Source organism: Coregonus lavaretus (assembly GCF_964263955.1).
Source record: "Coregonus lavaretus genome assembly, chromosome: 3".
Classification (NCBI taxonomy): domain Eukaryota; kingdom Metazoa; phylum Chordata; class Actinopteri; order Salmoniformes; family Salmonidae; genus Coregonus; species Coregonus lavaretus.
The window spans coordinates 4,291,482-4,311,839 of record NC_139990.1 but is presented as its reverse complement, the minus strand read 5'-3'; the positions used below and the strand labels follow the sequence as shown (position 1 = coordinate 4,311,839).

General features: G+C 43.4%; 1 protein-coding gene across 1 annotated transcript in view; it reads right to left on the bottom strand.

The window, feature by feature from the left end:
* Positions 1 to 1,247: 1,247 nt before the first annotated feature.
* LOC311124840 (elongator complex protein 2-like) overlaps positions 1,248 to 20,358 on the bottom strand; it is a 55,253-nt gene continuing 36,142 nt past the window's right edge. The window contains exons 16-22 of the mRNA XM_084158340.1: positions 19,408 to 19,465; positions 18,003 to 18,075; positions 15,664 to 15,862; positions 12,239 to 12,360; positions 9,959 to 10,104; positions 8,903 to 9,016; positions 1,248 to 1,975 (exon numbers count right to left, since the gene is read on the bottom strand). Coding sequence (XP_084014466.1) covers positions 1,798 to 1,975; positions 8,903 to 9,016; positions 9,959 to 10,104; positions 12,239 to 12,360; positions 15,664 to 15,862; positions 18,003 to 18,075; positions 19,408 to 19,465 — 890 coding nt within the window. The 3' untranslated portion in view covers positions 1,248 to 1,797. The remainder of the gene's footprint in view (positions 1,976 to 8,902; positions 9,017 to 9,958; positions 10,105 to 12,238; positions 12,361 to 15,663; positions 15,863 to 18,002; positions 18,076 to 19,407; positions 19,466 to 20,358) is intronic.

Below are 20,358 nucleotides of genomic sequence, written 5' to 3'. Positions count from 1 at the left end.
TACACATGAATGTTGTGAAATTATAGTTATAAAATGTGTAGTACTACTACCACTGCCATATCTTACCATCGTGAATCACCTGTGGAAAGATGGAAAAATAATAATCAGAATAATTTGTATGGGATATGACGGTCTTTAAATGTACAGTACCAGTCAAAAACTTGGACACACCTACTCATTCAAGGGTTTTAATTTATTTTTTACAATTGTTTTATATTGTAGAATAATAGTAAAGACATCAAAACTATGAAATAACACATATGGAATCATGTAGTAACCAAAAAAGTGTTCAACAAATCAAAATATATTTTATATTTGAGATTCTTCAAATAGCCACCCTTTGCCTTGATGACAGCTTTGCACACTCTTGGCATTTTCTCAACCAGCTTCACCTGGAATGCTTTTCCAACAGCCTTGAAGTAGTTCCCACATATGCTGAGCACTTGTTGGCTGCTTTTCCTTCACTCTGCCTTCCGACTCATCCCAAACCATCTCAATTGGGTTGAGGTCGGGTGATTGTGGAGGCCAGGTCATCTCACGCAGCACTCCATCACTCTCCTTCTTGGTAATATAGCCCTTATACAGCCTAGAGGTGTGTTGGTTCATTGTCCTGTTGAAAAACAAATGATAGTCCCACTAAGCCCAAACCAAATGGGATGGTGTATCGCTGCAGAATGCTATGGTAGCCATGCTGGTTAAGTGTGCCTTGAATTCTAAATAAATCACAGACAGTGTCACCAGGAAAGCACCCCCACACCATAACACCTCCTCCTCCATGCTTTAAAGTGGGAACTACACATGCGGAGATCATCCGTTCACCCACACCGCGTCTCACAAAAACAAGGTGGTTTGAACTAAAAATCTGACATTTGGACTCCAGACCCAAATGGCACCCTATTCCCTATTAGTACACTACTTTTGACCAGAGCCCAATGTGCTCTGCTCAAAAGTAGTGCACTAAGTAGGGAATAGGGTGCCATTTGGGACGCTACCACAGATTTCCTCTGGTTCTCTACTTGAGAATGAGAATTGTACCCTATTCAACCCTAGTACTCTGCTGTATCAAGCATAAGAGAAGGGCAGGGTATCTACTGCTAAGTTGTAGTATATATGAAGTAAATTGTATGGTATATCAACATCAACAGTATGCTATTACATTTTGCTACAGTGGGATGGAAATTGCCAAAGTAATGCACTCATCATTGTCATTGGGGTCAACTGGTTCTGGTACTCACAGGAATCAATCTATGTATACAAAAAGAGCTTTATTCAGATATGTAACTTCTTTACATTAAAAGCATCAGTACTGTGTCATCTTTTTCTAAGGACATTTCAAACCATCAGACCATGAAGAGAACACAATACACCACAAAGAAAGAAGATATGGTAATCAAGAAACCAGGGGACTTTCAAATATGACTTGATTTGACAGTTACTGAGCCCTAACAAATGAAAACATTAGCATAAAAGTATGTTGAAACGGTGAGCCTAATATCCCTCGTCCCAGACCTTAATAAGAGCATAAATACGAAAGATAAAGACCAGGGCTGCAACGAGAGAGAGAGAAGTCCTGGGCTAGGGGCGTCCTGAAAGCAGCCTGTAGGCCAGATCACCAGACCTCCAGACCTGGCCTTGTGACTCTCGTCTGAGCTAGCTGGCTGGCTGTCACACAGGGTGAATGTAATGACCCAGTGAATGGCCAGACCCAGGTCTGCTTCAGACAGCCCTGTAGTCTCAGTCAGCAGTGTGTCAAGATACCACGATCTAATGGTGTCAGTGTCTCCGGCCCAACGCTAGCTACACAGCCAGTCTGTTGATGTTAAAGATTTTGACAGAGTGGTCTGCCCCCGCACTAGCTAGCTGTACCCAGGAGCTGCATGCTGCTGTGTCCCTGCCCTCCTCCTCACCCCCCTGGCCGGCTCGGCCTGCCCTCGGCCTCCAGCGCAGCCTCTTCACCGTCAGCGAGTGACTCTGACTGGAGGGGGGAAGCATTGTCAAGGAAACAACACAAAGAGTGGTGACATACTGTACTACAGTCAGTGTATCAGTGTGTTGTTATGTCTACCTACTGTACTACAGTCATAGTGTATCAGTGTGTTGTTATGTCTACCTACTGTACTACAGTCATAGTGTATCAGTGTGTTGTTATGTCTACCTACTGTACTACAGTCATAGTGTATCAGTGTGTTGTTATGTCTACCTACTGTACTACAGTCATAGTGTATCAGTGTGTTGTTATGTCTACCTACTGTACTACAGTCATAGTGTATCAGTGTGTTGTTATGTCTACATACTGCACTACAGTCATAGTGTATCAGTGTGTTGTTATGTCTACCTACTGTACTACAGTCATAGTGTATCAGTGTGTTGTTATGTCTACCTACTGTACTACAGTCATAGTGTATCAGTGTGTTGTTATGTCTACCTACTGTACTACAGTCATAGTGTATCAGTGTGTTGTTATGTCTACATACTGTACTACAGTCATAGTGTATCAGTGTGTTGTTATCTCTACCTACTGTACTACAGTCATAGTGTATCAGTGTGTTGTTATGTCTACCTACTGTACTACAGTCATAGTGTATCAGTGTGTTATGTCTACATAATGTACTAGTCATAGTGTATCAGTGTGTTGTTATGTCTACCTACTGTACTACAGTCAGTGTATCAGTGTGTTGTTAGGTCTACCTACTGTACTACAGTCAGTGTATCAGTGTGTTGTTATGTCTACCTACTGCACTACAGTCATAGTGTATCAGTGTGTTGTTATGTCTACATAATGTACTACAGTCATAGTGTATCAGTGTGTTATGTCTACCTCAAGCAGACTGTATGTAAAAGAGGTGGTTAGGCGCATGGTAATATAGAATAATGAATTGTATTTCTATGGTTAGGTCAATCATATTGCATGATAAACAGTGTAATATTGCCTAGGATCTAAATACTTGTGTTAGCTCCCTGAGTCTGTCACATACAGATATAATGCACACACACACATATTTTTTTTTTTATATATATATATACATACAGTGGGGAAAAAAAGTATTTAGTCAGCCACCAATTGTGCAAGTTCTCCCACTTAAAAAGATGAGAGAGGCCTGTAATTTTCATCATAGGTACACGTCAACTATGACAGACAAATTGAGAAAACAAATTCCAGAAAATCACATTGTAGGATTTTTAATGAATTTATTTGCAAATTATGGTGGAAAATAAGTATTTGGTCACCTACAAACAAGCAAGATTTCTGGCTCTCACAGACCTGTAACTTCTTCTTTAAGAGGCTCTTCTGTCCTCCACTTGTTACCTGTATTAATGGCACCTGTTTGAACTTGTTATCAGTATAAAAGACACCTGTCCACAACCTCAAACAGTCACACTCCAAACTCCACTATGGCCAAGACCAAAGAGCTGTCAAAGGACACCAGAAACAAAATTGTAGACCTGCACCAGGCTGGGAAGACTGAATCTGCAATAGGTAAGCAGCTTGGTTTGAATAAATCAACTGTGGGAGCAAATATTAGGAAATGGAAGACATACAAGACCACTGATATTCTCCCTCGATCTGGGGCTCCACGCAAGATCTCACCCCGTGGGGTCAAAATTATCACAAGAACGGTGAGCAAAAATCCCAGAACCACACGGGGGGACCTAGTGAATGACCTGCAGAGAGCTGGGACCAAAGTAACAAAGCCTACCATCAGTTACACACTACGCCGCCAGTGACTCAAATCATGCAGTGCCAGACGTGTCCCCCTGCTTAAGCCAGTACATGTCCAGGCCCGTCTGAAGTTTGCTAGAGTGCATTTGGATGATCCAGAAGAGGATTGGGAGAATGTCATATGAAACCAAAATATAACTTTTTGGTAAAAACTCTACTTGTCGTGTTTGGAGGACAAAGAAGGACAAAGAATGCTGAGTTGCATCCAAAGAACACCATACCTACTGTGAAGCATGGGGGTGGAAACATCATGCTTTGGGGCTGTTTTTCTGCAAAGGGACCAGGACGACTGATTCGTGTAAAGGAAAGAATGAATGGGGCCATGTATCGTGAGATTTTGAGTGAAAACCTCCTTCCATCAGCAAGGGCATTGAAGATGAAACGTGGCTGGGTCTTTCAGCATGACAATGATCCCAAACACACCGCCCGGGCAACGAAGGAGTGGCTTCGTAAGAAGCATTTTAAGGTCCTGGAGTGGCCTAGCCAGTCTCCAGATCTCAACCCCATAGAAAATCTTTGGAGGGAGTTGAAAGTCCGTGTTGCCCAGCGACAGCCCCAAAACATCACTGCTCTAGAGGAGATCTGCATGGAGGAATGGGCCAAAATACCAGCAACAGTGTATGAAAACCTTGTGAAGACTTACAGAAAACATTTGACCTGTGTCATTGCCAACAAAGGGTATATAACAAAGTATTGAGAAACTTTTGTTATTGACCAAATACTTATTTTCCACCATAATTTGCAAATAAATTCATAAAAAATCCTACAATGTGATTTTCTGGATTTTTTTTTCTCATTTTGTCTGTCATAGTTGACGTGTACCTATGATGAAATGTACAGGCCTCTCTCATCTTTTTAAGTGGGAGAACTTGCACAATTGGTGGCTGACTAAATACTTTTTTGCCCCACTGTATATATACAGTGAGGGAAAAAAGTATTTGATCCCCTGCTGATTTTGTACGTTTGCCCACTGACAAAGACATGATCAGTCTATAATTTTAATGGTAGGTTTATTTGAACAGTGAGAGACAGAATAACAACAAAAAAATCCAGAAAAACGCATGTCAAAAATGTTATTTACATTTTTTACATTTTAGTCATTTAGCAGATGCTCTTATCCAGAGCGACTTACATCAGCAATTAGGGTTAAGTGCCTTGCTTAAGGGCACATCGACAGATTTTTCACCTAGTCGGCTCGGGGATTAGAACCAACGACCTTTCGGTTACTGGCACAACGCTCTTACCCACTAAGCTACCTGCCACCCTATAAATTGATTTGCATTTTAATGAGGGAAATAAGTATTTGACCCCTCTGCAAAACATGACTTAGTACTTGGTGGCAAAACCCTTGTTGGCAATCACAGAGGTCAGACGTTTCTTGTAGTTGGCCACCAGCTTTGCACACATCTCAGGAGGGATTTTGTCCCACTCCTCTTTGCAGATCTTCTCCAAGTCATTAAGGTTTCGAGGCTGACGTTTGGCAACTCGAACCTTCAGCTCCCTCCACAGATTTTCTATGGGATTAAGGTCTGGAGACTGGCTAGGCCACTCCAGGACCTTAATGTGCTTCTTCTTGAGCCACTCCTTTGTTGCCTTGGCCGTGTGTTTTGGGTCATTGTCATGCTGGAATACCCATCCACGACCCATTTTCAATGCCCTGGCTGAGGGAAGGAGGTTCTCACCCAAGATTTGACGGTGCATGGCGCCGTCCATCGTCCCTTTGATGCGGTGAAGTTGTCCTGTCCCCTTAGCAGAAAAACACCCCCAAAGCATAATGTTTCCACCTCCATGTTTGACGGTGGGGATGGTGTTCTTGGGGTCATAGGCAGCATTCCTCCTCCTCCAAACACAGCGAGTTGAGTTGATGCCTAAGAGCTCTATTTTGGTCTCATCTGACCACAACACTTTCACCCAGTTCTCCTCTGAATCATTCAGATGTTCATTGGTAAACTTCAGACGGCCCTGTATATGTGCTTTCTTGAGCAGAGGGACCTTGCGGGCGCTGCAGGATTTCAGTCCTTCACGGCGTAGTGTGTCACCAATTGTTTTCTTGGTGACTATGGTCCCAGCTGCCTTGAGATCATTGACAAGGTCCTCCCGTGTAGTTCTGGGCTGATTCCTCACCGTTCTCATGATCATTGCAACTCCACGAGGTGAGCTCTTGCATTTGCAAATAATCGCACCAACTGTTGTCACCTTCTCACCAAGCTGCTTGGCGATGGTCTTGTAGCCCATTCCAGCCTTGTGTAGGTCTACAATCTTGTCCCTGACATCCTTGGAGAGCTCTTTGGTCTTGGCCATGGTGGAGAGTTTGGAATCTGATTGATTGATTGCTTCTGTGGACAGGTGTCTTTTATACAGGTAACAAGCTTGAGATTAGGAGCACTCCCTTTAAGAGTGTGCTCCTAATCTCAGCTCGTTACCTGTATAAAAGACAGCTGGGAGCCAGAAATCTTTCTGATTTGAGAGGGGGTCAAATATTTATTTCCCTCATTAAAATGCAAATCAATTTATAAAATTTTTGACATGCGTTTTTCTGGATTTTTTTGTTGTTATTCTGTCTCTCACTGTTCAAATAAACCTACCATTAAAATAATAATATTAATAATAATAATAATAATAATAATAATAATAATAATAATAATATGCCATTTAGCAGACGCTTTTATCCAAAGCGACTTACAGTCATGCGTGCATACATTTTTTTTTTGTGTATGGGTGGTCCCGGGGATCGAACCCACTACCTTGGCGTTACAAGCGCCGTGCTCTACCAGCTGAGCTACAGAGGACCATTATAGACTGATCATTTCTTTGTCAGTGGGCAAACGTACAAAATCAGCAGGGGATCAAATACTTTTTTCCCCTCACTGTATATATATATATATATATATATATATATATATATATATATATATATATACACACTGCTCAAAACAATTTAAGGGAACACTAAAATAACACATCCTAGATCTGAATGAATGAAATAATCTTATTGAATACTTTTTTCTTTACATAGTTGAATGTGCTGACAACAAAATCACACAAAAATTATCAATGGAAATCAAATGTATCAACCCATGGAGGTCTGGATTTGGAGTCACCCTCAAAATTAAAGTGGAAAACCACACTACAGGCTGAACCAACTTTGATGTAATGTCCTTAAAACAAGTCAAAATGAGGCTCAGTAGTGTGTGTGGCCTCCACGTGACTGTATGACCTCCCTACAATGCCTGGGCATGCTCCTGATGAGGTGGCGGATGGTCTCCTGAGGGATCTCCTCCCAGACCTGGACTAAAGCATCCGCCAACTCCTGGACAGTCTGTGGTGCAACGTGGCGTTGGTGGATGGAGCGAGACATGATGTCCCAGATGTGCTCAATTGGCTTCTGGTCTGGGGAATGGGCGGGCCAGTCCATAGCATCAATGCCTTCCTCTTGCAGGAACTGCTGACACACTCCAGCCACATGAGGTCTAGCATTGTCTTGCATTAGGAGGAACCCAGGGCCAACCGCACCAGCATATGGTCTCACAAGGGGTCTGAGGATCTCATCTCGGTACCTAATGGCAGTCAGGCTACCTCTGGCGAGCACATGGAGGGCTGTGCGGCCCCCCAAAGAAATGCCATCCCACACCATGACTGACCCACCTCCAAACCGGTCATGTTGGAGGATGTTGCAGGCAGCAGAACGTTCTCCACGGCGTCTCCAGACTCTGTCACGTCTGTCACATGTGCTCAGTGTGAACCTGCTTTCATCTGTGAAGAGCACAGGGCGCCAGTGGCAAATTTGCCAATCTTGGTGTTCTCTGGCAAATGCCAAACGTCCTGCACGGTGTTGGGCTGTAAGCACAACCCTCACCTGTGGACTTCAGGCCCTCATACCACCCTCATGGAGTCTGTTTCTGACCGTTTGAGCAGACACATGCACATTTGTGGCCTGCTGGAGGTCATTTTGCAGGGCTCTGGCAGTGCTCCTCCTGCTCCTCCTTGCACAAAGGCGGAGGTAGCAGTCCTGCTGCTGGGTTGTTGCCCTCCTACGGCCTCCTCCACGTCTCCTGATGTACTGGCCTGTCTCCTGGTAGCACCTCCATGCTCTGGACACTACGCTGACAGACACAGCAAACCTTCTTGCCACAGCTCGCATAGATGTGCCATCCTGGATGAGCTGCACTACCTGAGACTCCGTCTCATGCTACCACTAGAGTGAAAGCACCGCCAGCATTCAAAAGTGACCAAAACATCAGCCAGGAAGCATAGGAACTGAGAAGTGGTATGTGTCACCACCTGCAAAACCAGTCCTTTATTGGGGGTGTCTTGCTAATTGCCTATAATTTCCACCTGTTGTCTATTCCATTTGCACAACAGCATGTGAAATGTATTGTCAATCAGTGTTGCTTCCTAAGGGGACAGTTTGATTTCACAGAAGTGTGATTGACTTGGAGTTACATTGTGTTGTTTAAGTGTTCCCTTTATTTTTTTGAGCAGTGTATATATATATGTATGAAGCATAGACGTTCTTATATACAATTTCCAAAGGTGCTGAATCTGCTAAATGTTTATTTTGAGCTACACAATGTTGTTTTCTACAGTAGTAGAGGAATAAACCAAACTTCCACAGAACAGGTAACATCAGAACATTGTTAGAACATTTCCACAGGCTTTGGCCTTCAGTCCATAGATTTCCCTTCCTTCTCTTCATGACTCAGTGAAAATGCCAACAGGTGGGGCCTTCACAAAAAGAGCCTGCTGATTGTATTTCCTCTTCAATAACCCTCCGTTCAATACACCCACCTGAGTATGTTCTTTCTATGGCTACCGTCCAAATGGTACACTAGTCCCTACATAGTGCACTACTTTTGACCAGGACCCATAGGGTAGGAAACAGGGTGCCATTTTGAACGTACCCTAAAAACTCTCGGCAGAGTCATAAAAACTCCCGCCTAAAAAGTCAGAGTACCTTTTGGGGTATTTGTCATTGAGAGATGTTGTCTTGAGGAGGCTCCAGTGTATAATAATGGAACCAGTGCTAATAGGACAGCTGGACTAAAGGACTGTAGTTAGTCAGTGCCAAAAGGTGTGTGGGGGGGGGGGTAAAATACTATTTTAGAAACTGAAATGTGTGATGAAAGCTTGGGATTGTGTGTTTGTGGTGCGTGCATGCATGCATGTTTGTGTAAAGGATACGAGGAGTCTGTCTCTCCATATCTGGTCCAGTCTGTTGCGCCAGCAGGCTCCTCACTGGGTCTCCACTTATACAGCAGGACCTGGCCACTCTCCAGCCCCACCGCCAGCAGGTAGCTGGAGAAACATCCATCAATCAATCAATCAATCAATCAATGAAACTTTATTGTCCCAGATGGACATGTGGATGACAGGCAGGCTTATTGTCCCAGATGGACATGTGGATGACAGGCAGGCTTATTGTCCCAGATGGACATGTGGATGATAGGCAGGCTTATTGTCCCAGATGGACATGTGGTTGACAGGCAGGCTTATTGTCCCAGATGGACATGTGGATGACAGGCAGGCTTATTGTCCCAGATGGACATGTGGTTGACAGGCAGGCTTATTGTCCCAGATGGACATGTGGCTGACAGGCAGGCTTATTGTCCCAGATGGACATGTGGTTGACAGGCAGGCTTACAACTAGACATGCATAATAGTTCAACACAGATAACACAAAAGACTAAATAACACAGAAACATCATCATCAACTTAAGAAGCCGGCTGGAAATAAAGTGCATGTGGAAATAAAGTGCATGTGCAACTCAAATATGGGTTACTAGGCCATTGACAGACAGCACACACAGGTGGCTACAAGGGAAGCATACACACACCATCCATACACACTCCATCCATACACACTCCATCCATACACACACCATCCATACACACTCCATCCATGCACACTCCATCCATGCACACTCCATCCATGCACACTCCATCCATACACACTCCATCCATACACACTCCATCCATACACACACCATCCATACACACTCCATCCATACACACTACAAATAAGATATGAAACCCCTAGGACCTCTTGTTGATCTGAAAGGATTGGATAGGTTAAAGGCTAAAGCTTCCCTATGCCTTCTTGCCTTCTGATAGGCTGCGTATGCATTTCCACCATATTGCTAATACCTATCCAATTGCAGGCCTACAATAGTGTCTAGGGTGAAGGGGGCTAGCGGTTAAATTGGAATTCAGAAAATAAGCGCTGCTTCAGTATTGTACCTGTTGTCGGGGCAGAGGACGGGGCAGAAGGAGACAGCAGTGGCCGAGTCTCCTACGTCTAATATGGAGGAACAGGGCCGGATGACTGGGGGTTCAACAGGGGTCACAGTGGCCTCAGAACTACTGCAGTGACCCCATACTATCACCTGTAGAGAGAAAATTTAATGAAGTTATACTGGAACTTCAGACTAACACAAAGCGGCTTGCGAAAGTATTCACCCCTCTTGGCATTTTTCTTATTTTGTTGCCTTACAACCTGGAATTTAAATTGATTTTTTGGGGGTTTGTATCATTTGATTTACACAACATGCCTACCACTTTGAAAATCCAAAATATTTTTACTTGTGAAACAAACAAAATAAACAGAATACTTGAGCGTGCATAACTATACACCCCCCCAAAGTCAATACTTTGTTGAGCCACCTTTTGCAGCAATTACAGCTGCAAGTCTCTTGGGGTATGTCTCTATAAGCTTGGCACATCTAGCCACTGGGATTTTTGCCCATTCTTCAAGGCAAAACTGCTCCAGCTCCTTCAAGTTGGATGGGTTCAGCTGGTGTACAGCAATCTTTAAGTCATACCACAGATTCTCAAATTAGATTGAGGTCTGGGCTTTGACTAGGCCATTCCAAGATATTTAAATGTTTCCCCTTAAACCACTCAAGTGTTGCTTTAGCAGTATGCTTTGGGTCATTGTCCTGCTGGAAGGTGAACCTCCGTCCCAGTCTCAAATCTCTGGAAGAATGAAACAGGTTTCCCTCAAGAATTTCCCTGTATTTAGTGCCATCCATCATTCCTTCAATTCTGACCAGTTTCCCAGTCCCTGCCATTGAAAAACATCCCCACAGCATGATGCTGCCACCATCATGCTTCACTGTGGGGATGGTGTTCTCGGGGTGATGAGAGGTGTTGGGTTTGCGCCAGACATAGCGTTTTCCTTGATGGTCAATTTTAGTCTCATCTGTCCAGAGTATCTTTTTCCATATGTTTGGGGAGTCTCCCACATGGCTTTTGGCGAACACCAAACCTGTTTGCTTGTTTTTTTCTTTAAGCAATGGCTTTTTTCTGGCCATTCTTCCGTAAAGCCCAGCTCTGTGGAGTGTACGGCTTAAAGTGGTCCTATGGACAGATACTCCAATCTCCGCTGTGGAGCTTTGCAGCTCCTTCAGGGTTATCTTTGTCTATTTGTTGCCTCTCTGATTAATGCCCTCCTTGCCTGGTCCGCGTGTTTTGGTGGGCGGCCCTCTCTTGGCAGGTTTGTTGTGGTGCCATATTCTTCCCATTTTTTAATAAAGGATTTAATGGTGCTCCGTGGGATGTTCAAAGTTTCTGTACTTCTCCACAACTTTGTCCCTGACCTGTTTGGAGAGCTCCTTGGTCTTCATGGTGCCGCTTCCTTGGTGGTGCCCTTTGCTTAGTGATGTTGCAGACTCTGGGGCCTTTCAGAACAGGTGTATATATACTGAGATCATGTGACAGATCATGTGACACTTAAATAAAGGCGACCTGTGTGCAATCTAACTAATTATGTGACTTCTGAAGGTAATTGGTTGCACCAGATCTTATTTAGGGGCTTCATAGCAAAGGGGGTGAATACATATGCACGCACCCCTTTTCCGTTATTTATTTTTTAGAATTTTTTGTATCAAGTAGTTTTTTTCATTTCACGTCACCAATTTGGACTATTTTGTCTATGTTCATTACATGAAATCCAAATAAAAATCAATTTAAATTGCAGGTTGTAATGCAACAAAACAGAAAAAACGCCAAGGGGGATGAATACTTTTGCAAGGCACTGTAGGCTATGTGTGTGTCCCAAATGTCACCCTATTCCCTATATAGCTCTATGGGCCCTGGTCAAAAGTAGTGCACTATATAGGGAACAATGTTACCATTTGGGATGCAGCATATGATTAACAGTATTTTACTGCCTCTTCCTTACCATTGTGACCTTTACTTACTGAGGAGCTCATTTGTAACTAACAACCTTTAAAGGATGATGCTGGCTTGAGATTAGCACATCATTACATTTCATGCCAGTCTTGCATTGACGTCAAAGGAATCTTAAGCTAGGGATCAGGGTCTGTATCAAAAAGGGTCTCAGAGTAGAAGTACTGATTCATTATGATTTAAAAGGCCAAACTTATCCTTGATCAGCACTCCTTCTATGAGACGCTTTGTGAACACACGTCCAGACCTAAGTGAATAGACGTTGAAGTCTGAAGAATACAAGCTACCTCTACTAACAACACTAAGGTTTTGCTTGTGTAGAATAATTACCTTCTTGTCTCGACTCGACGTCACAAAGTACTTGTTGTCGGAACTCCAGTCACATGACCATATGATGCGTGTATGTATGGCCGTGTCCTTCCTGGTAGATGTGTGCAGGGAGAAATGGGGTTCTGGACAGGGGAGACACACACAGGCACAATTTATGACATTATTTCAAATGCCCATCTACCTTGCAACATTTGTCACACACAAAAACAAGCTTTCTAAACAGTACATAACTGCTCAGCGGTAACAATGAATCTCTCCACTGACACACAACTAAACCCAAAGCCTCAGTTTCTCCTCTCCATGATGTCTGTCATGACACACTGTTGTCTGTGTAGTTCCAGCAGCCAGCCCTCTAGAGAGACACTGTTGTCTGTGTAGTTCCATCAGCCAGCCCTCTAGAGAGACACTGTTGTCTGTGTAGTTCCAGCAGCCAGCCCTCTAGAGAGACACTGTTGTCTGTGTAGTTCCATCAGCCAGCCCTCTAGAGAGACACTGTTGTCTGTGTAGTTCCAGCAGCCAGCCCTCTAGAGAGACACTGTTGTCTGTGTAGTTCCAGCAGCCAGCCCTCTAGAGAGACACTGTTGTCTGTGTAGTTCCAGCAGCCAGCCCTCTAGAGAGACACTGTTGTCTGTGTAGTTCCATCAGCCAGCCCTCTAGAGAGACACTGTTGTCTGTGTAGTTCCAGCAGCCAGCCCTCTAGAGAGACACTGTTGTCTGTGTAGTTCCATCAGCCAGCCCTCTAGAGAGACACTGTTGTCTGTGTAGTTCCATCAGCCAGCCACAGCATTGTTTTCCCCCTCTAGAGGCTGTTTGTATTCAGGCTGGCTGTCTGGCTCTGTCTCTGTATCAACCCACCTCCAGACACACACACGCAAACACACAAACACAGACACACATGATTCGGCTGGTTCTGTCTGTCTTAGGGATGCGCATTTGACATTTTTTGACTGTTCCAAGTACTCACTTTTTTTTTTTTAAGAGTACAAAAAAATTAGATATATTTACAACACAAGGGCAAGGCCCGCATTGGAAAAAAATGTGTGCCAACATTTATCTATATGCCAACAGATCGCAACAATGCCTAGTTTATCATAACCACTACAGATAACACATCCTAATGGCTGGATTGCCTCATACATATTCAGTCAATAAAAAACAATTGCCATATTAATATATTCAAACTGTAATATCAACTAGTTATATTATATCGTGGAACACAATCTTCAGAAAGGCAGTAACCTCAGCAATGGTGCTTGCTTGTAGAAGACTATGGCTGTCCAATGGCATAGCCTTGTTTTGTTCATTTACCAGACAAGACGCTCTTATTTCCCGAGCCCTTATCACAGTCAAGACACCTATTTTATAGCAAAAAAACATAATGTAATTTAACAGAATAAAATATAAACAGAATATTTTTCCAAATGTTGCCAGTGCGATGTGATGCGCATCTCACGTCTGGAGCAGTTATTCTCAGAGTGATCATTTGAAGCGGGGCTCAGTTTGGCGTGTTGAAAGAAAAAAAGAAAAAAAAAATCATTTATTTTTATTTTTATTTTAGATATAGGCCTCAGACGTTCAATTTAGTTTATTCTGCCTGTTCTTTGGAATTTTCTAAATGGATGAACAATTCCACCACATAGAACACTGCATGGTGATGAATTATGGCCACTACATCTGTTTGGTGAGTAGGCCTAGGCTTATTGATTCTGATGAAAATACGCTCTTTGACTTTATCAAACTAACGTTTTTGCATATTTTCAGTGTGGAACCTGTCTGTGTTTAGGGGGGGGGGGGGGGGTTATAGTCTAGGCTAACCAATTCTAAATAGCACTAGCAGTTTACAAAGTAGCCTAACTGCACCTGGTTGGAACACATATTTCCCTCCTTCAATCAACCAGTCCATTTTGAATTTGTGATAAAACTGTCATCATTTGGCAAGGAATTTAGCTTGTGTATCCCATCAGCAAACAGATTTTTTTATGCCCACTGTCCCACCGTTTGTATAGGCATGTTTCCTGTCCCACCGTCTGTATAGGCATGTTTCCTGTCCCACCATCTGTATAGGCATGTTTCCTGTCCCACCGTTTGTATAGGCATGTTTCCTGTCCCACCGTCTGTATAGGCATGTTTCCTGTCCCACCGTCTGTATAGGCATGTTTCCTGTCCCACCGTCTGTATAGGCATGTTTCCTGTCCCACCGTCTGTATAGGCATGTTTCCTGTCCCACCGTCTGTATAGGCATGTTTCCTGTCCCACCGTCTGTATAGGCATGTTTCCTGTCCCACCGTCTGTATAGGCATGTTTCTTGTGTGTGAACTCAGCACGCGTGTGTAGAGGGAGTGGTCGGAACGCAGTTGAGTGAGTGAGACGCTGAGGGGAAAGGGACTTTAGGGAAAATAACTGTGTGATGCTTGCCTTGGTTTATTTTTTGTTGTGCCCCGCAAATGCACATGTACAAATGGAACACTAGAGTAAAAGCTAATTATTAAAACAAAAAAATGAGGGACAAGCCACAAAGCACATTCCACCCAATAGTTTTGGAAAAAATGTTGATCTCTGGTTAAAGAAAGAGTTTTGACGTACGTTTCATTACTCATACCCATACCTAGTCTGCCTGTATCAGCCCGTCTCCAGACAGCGCCATGGCTAATAGCAGTGTAAACACACACACACACACACACACACACTCCTCCCTACACCTGCACACACATACTGGTGCTGTCGGAGCTTAGGTAGGCCTGTCTTCTATCTACAGCCACTCTCCATCCCTGTCTTGACGGGCCGCCTGGGCCATCCTGTACTGTGCTTTCCAGCCCCTCGATTGGCAAGTCTAGACTGGTTAAGCAGAGTTAAGAGTGTGTGTGCGTGCGTGCGTGTGTGTGTGTGTGTGCATGTGAGCCTGTGAGTAATTCAGGGCTCAACTGGAACAGACTGCCAGTTCGCCGGGTGCAGGGGAACCCACCGAGGCTCCCGCCACACAGGCAAATAGGGAAAGAAAAACAGTTGCTCCACCGGTTAGGGCCGTGTCACTGGTGATTTACCTGACTGGGTTTAAATGGGGATTGGAGACATTGGTTGTTTGGCGCCAGACTTTCCCTAGGCTAAGTAAAACAGGACTAAACTAGCTCTTGGCTGCTTAAACACCTGACATGAAACTGAACTAACTCCAAAAGCAGGAAAATACAATTAAAAGAAAAAGCATGTTGAAAGAAAGAAAGAAAGAAAGAAAGAAAGAAAGAAAGAAAGAAAGAAAGAAAGAAAGAAAGAAAGAAAGAAAGAAAGAAAGAAAGAAAGAAAGAAAGAAAGAAAGAAAGAAAGAAAGAAAGAAAGAAAGAAAGAAAGAAAGAAAGAAAGAAAGAAAGAAAGAAAGAAAGAAAGAAAGAAAGAAAGAAAGAAAGAAAGAAAGACATGACCCCTCAGCTCACCTGTGTTTGTAGGGGTAGCGGCGGGGTCGTCCCGTCTCCATAGCGACCAGGTCCTGTCCCGGGACACGGCCAATAGGAGCTGTCCGTTGGGAGAGAAGGCCATCTGGGTGACGGTGAGGCTGTGGCAAGGCAGCGCCTGTAGCTGGCGCCAGGAGGTGGCGCTCCAGAGCAGCACGGCCGCATGCTCGGCCTTAGAGGCCTAGAACCAGAGAAGAAGAGATGCAGTTGGAGGACCATACTGAACTAGCTCAGCCTTAGAGGCCTAGAACCAGATAAGAATAGTGGATGGAGGACCACACACATAGCTGACAAGATAGTCATAGGAAACTATACCATACCATTCCAGCCATTAATATGAGCTTGTCCAAGTGCCACCAGCCACCACTGTATTGTATAGTTTTAGCCAAACTATCTCCATTCCTCACCAGTGGGCATACAGTACACAATTCTCCCTCTGTGTTTGGTAAACACTCATTTTAAGCTTTGACTCAAAGATGTACTAGCAACCCTGGTCTAGTCTATTCAAGTGACGTAAAAAATTAAAATATATTTTTACGTTCTGTAGGCCTATGTTTTTATTGGCTAAAGGAGAGACAGCAGGAAAGATAAATGGGCCGAATTGGAACCCACAGCAAATACTGTATGCACGGACTGCTAGACCACCCAGGTCAGGTGACGTCTGCCTTCAAATCACATCATTCCAATTGTGATAGGAATCTGAATGATCCTGATGGCTGCTAACAGACTTCAACTGACAGATAAAAGGTTATTTCTCTGAAAGATCGACACTATCAGATTGATTTAGCTTCCGATTAAAAAGCTGACTGTCCACCCGCACTGACACTGACCTCTACCAAGTCCAGCAGCAACGTTGGACATCCCCTGTGTGCTAACGTGTGTGTGTGTCTGTCTGTCTCTTTCAGTGTGTGCATGCCCAATTGTGTGTGTGTACGTGCATGTCATAGTGTGTGTTTGTGTGTGTGTTCACCAGTGGTGGAAAAAGTACCCAATTGTCATACTTGAGTAAAAGTAAAGATACCTTGATAGAAAATGACTCAAGTAAAAGTGAAAGTCACCCAGTAAAATACTACTTGAGTAAAAGTCTAAAAGCATTTGGTTTTAAATATCAAAAAAGTATAAATTATTAAAAATTCCTTATATTAAGCAAATCAGAAGGCTCAATTGTTTTTTTGTCTTCTACGAATAACCAGGGGCACACTCAGAAAGGATTTACATACGAAGCATTTGTTTATTGCGTCTGTCAGATCAGAGGCAGTAGGTATGACCAGGGATGTTCTCTTGATAAGTTTGTGAATTGGACCATTTCCCTGACCTGCTAAGCATTCAAAATGTAACGAGTACTTTTGGATGTCAGGGAAAATGTATGGAGAAAAAGTACATTAATCAACCGATTCAAATAATCAACTAATCATCGAACTTTGGTCATTTGAATCAGCTGTATAAAAAAAAAAACTTTCACCCCTTGGGGTCCCGAGGAACGAGTTTGGGAAACCCTCCTGTAACCAGTAAATGACATATTTAAGGAGGCGGATCTACAACACATATTTAGAAATATGTTACGATGCAATGTCAACATGATCAAACACAAGTCAAACACAACCCTTTGTGTTAACCCTTCAAAGAAAAATAGGCAACTGATATATGGCTGTCACCTAACAAAAAATCTAAAGATCCTTGTGCGCCCAGTTGAGAGCCGGGAACTAGGTAGGTTCAAAGCCATAGATGAAGAAGAGAGAATAAAGCTGTGATTTAACGTTGGTTGGACCAGAGCTAGCTAGCTATCTAACAAGCTTGTGTGTGCAGAGTGGCACCAGAATTTAAAATAAAAACACGTCTTACCTTTTTTGTAGTTAATAAATCCAATGTGAAATGCGATAACTATAGTATCCTTAATTAGCATTGAAAAAGTTAATCCAGCCTTCTCTAATAAAATGTGTTTTATCTCCCCATTTTCTGAATCACGCTTGTAACGTCAGTAGGCTACAGTAGACTATGCTTCGGAGGGGGAGGGGCAGGTCGCCTACACACACACAAACACTGGCAAAGACTTCCAGCTGGCCGGCAGACACTGGAATACGGTTCTGAATGACATAGTGAGGGCTTTGCATAGGCACTTTGTTGCATTTTTTGTGGGACTTGAAAAAAATGCCGGTTCTGATTACTCATTTTATTTGTAATTTTTTTTCGGTTTTCAGTTCTGTTCCTGAACCAGTTCCATCCCCTGCTAATAAGTACAATCTGAGATGTGGTGTGTGGGGGTGTGCGTGTGTTTTGCTACAATCGCAGATAGACGTTTGGCCTCCCACTTGTCACACTACCTTACATGCCGATGCCACCACCGTCCTCCCACTGTCAGACGCCAGACAGAACATCTCAAAGCCGTGTCCGTACCTGGAGAGCGGGAGAGGGAGAGAGAGAGAGAGAGAGAGAGAGAGAGAGAGCGGAGGGGAGGGAGGGAGGGAAGTGGAGTGATGAGAGCTTAGTCACCAGATAAGACTGTGATAAAAGCCAAGTGGTCAAACTTGAAGCACAAACAATCCTCCTGAAAGTTTTAAAATGGCGCATCTAAGAATCTCTGTAGAATCTCGCTTCTGGTGTCAGAGCTGCCGTCCCAAACGGCCCACTATTCCCTATTTAGTACATAGGGTTCTGGTCAAAATTAGTGGACTATATAGGGATTAGGGTGACATTTGGGACTCAGCCAGAGAGTGGAAGGTTTTCTAGCTGGAATTATGGAGATTCTACTCAGACAGCCTATAAAGGTTAAGAAGACACAGAAACCTTACTGGTAAAGACAGCTAGAGCTAGACTGTGGAATTAAACAGTGACGTACAGGACTCTAGAATAGCAGACTGCACACACGTGGGCACACACACACAAGAGCACAGAAACATCTCATCCTCTCAACCTAACAAACCTTCTAAACATTTCGTATTCAGAAATATACTCAAAATAGAAACCCTACCTCAGAATCAAAAATATGATGCCACATGAATTTTAATGTTGCTATTACGTGTTCAATTATACAATGCATTCCTTGCCAAATGGGAGTAAGAAAAGTGCTATTCAAAAATACAATGGCTGCACTTGCAGTAAATGTCACAGCTGTACGTCATGTTAACGCAGGACTGACTGGTAAATAGATTTAACATTGGAGGCAATATATTCTGCTGGGGAGAGAAGAGGCTCATGGGGAAATCTGCATTCTGATTAGTGGGAGGTCTTTGGCTGGCTCCGAACGTGGTTTAGAAACTCAGACCCATTTTCAGACCCATTAATCCTCACAGGAGGCGAAACAAAACATAACTGGTAATTTGTCTATAAATATGAGAAATGCATTGAAATGTCATGTCGCAAGGAAAATGGATGCTGCTCACAAAAGGTTGAAATCATAGATGCCTCGTGTACATTCCTAGACAGAAGGAAACAGCGCTGAAACATTTTCTGACAAGTCCCCATCTGATTCTGTAGTTGATAAAGTGTGTGCAAAAGTTGTATTCTCTAACATTGGCTGCCTTTACACAAGCAGCCCAATTCTGATATTTGGCCAAATGTTTGGCAAAACAGCTGATCTGATTGGTCAAAATACCAATTAGTGGAAAAAGATCCAAAGAATTGGGCTGCCTGTGTAAATGCAGCCATTGAGACAAAAAATGTGTGTGCGTGCGTGCTTGTGTGAGGATGGAAAGGAAAGGACTGTTAGAAGGATCATGTGACACTAACAGTTTTTGGACCTCAGGCCATAGTGTGTTTTGGAGAAGGTGGTCCTCTGGAGGGGGCTCTGTGGACACACACAATAACAAAGAAAGTCAATTTCAAAATAATTACAAACTGTATTTAACATATTCAACATTCACTCTAATGGGAACCATTTTCCAATTGACTAAATGAAGATTGTATCTATGTGGAGATTGTATCTACAGTGGGGAGAACAAGTATTTGATACACTGCCGATTTTGCAGGTTTTCCTACTTACAAAGCATGTAGAGGTCTGTAATTTTTATCATAGGTACACTTCAACTGTGAGAGACGGAATCTAAAACAAAAATCCAGAAAATCACATTGTATGATTTTTAAGTAATTCATTTGCATTTTATTGCATGACATAAGTATTTGATCACCTACCAACCAGTAAGAATTCTGGCTCTCACAGACCTGTTAGTTTTTCTTTAAGAAGCCCTCCTGTTCTCCACTCATTACCTGTCTTAACTGCACCTGTTTGAACTCGTTACCTGTATAAAAGACACCTGTCCACACACTCAATCAAACAGACTCCAACCTCTCCACAATGGCCAAGACCAGAGAGCTGTGTAAGGACATCAGGGATAAAACTGTAGACCTGCACAAGGCTGGGATGGGCTACAGGACAATAGGCAAGCAGCTTGGTGAGAAGGCAACAACTGTTGGCGCAATTATTAGAAAATGGAAGAAGTTCAAGATGACGGTCAATCACCCTCGGTCTGGGGCTCCATGCAAGATCTCACCTCGTCGGGCATCAATGATCATGAGGAAGGTGAGGGATCAGCCCAGAACTACACGGCAGGACCTGGTCAATGACCTGAAGAGAGCTGGGACCACAGTCTCAAAGAAAACCATTAGTAACACACTACGCCGTCATGGATTAAAATCCTGCAGCGCACGCAAGGTCCCCCTGCTCAAGCCGGCGCATTTCCA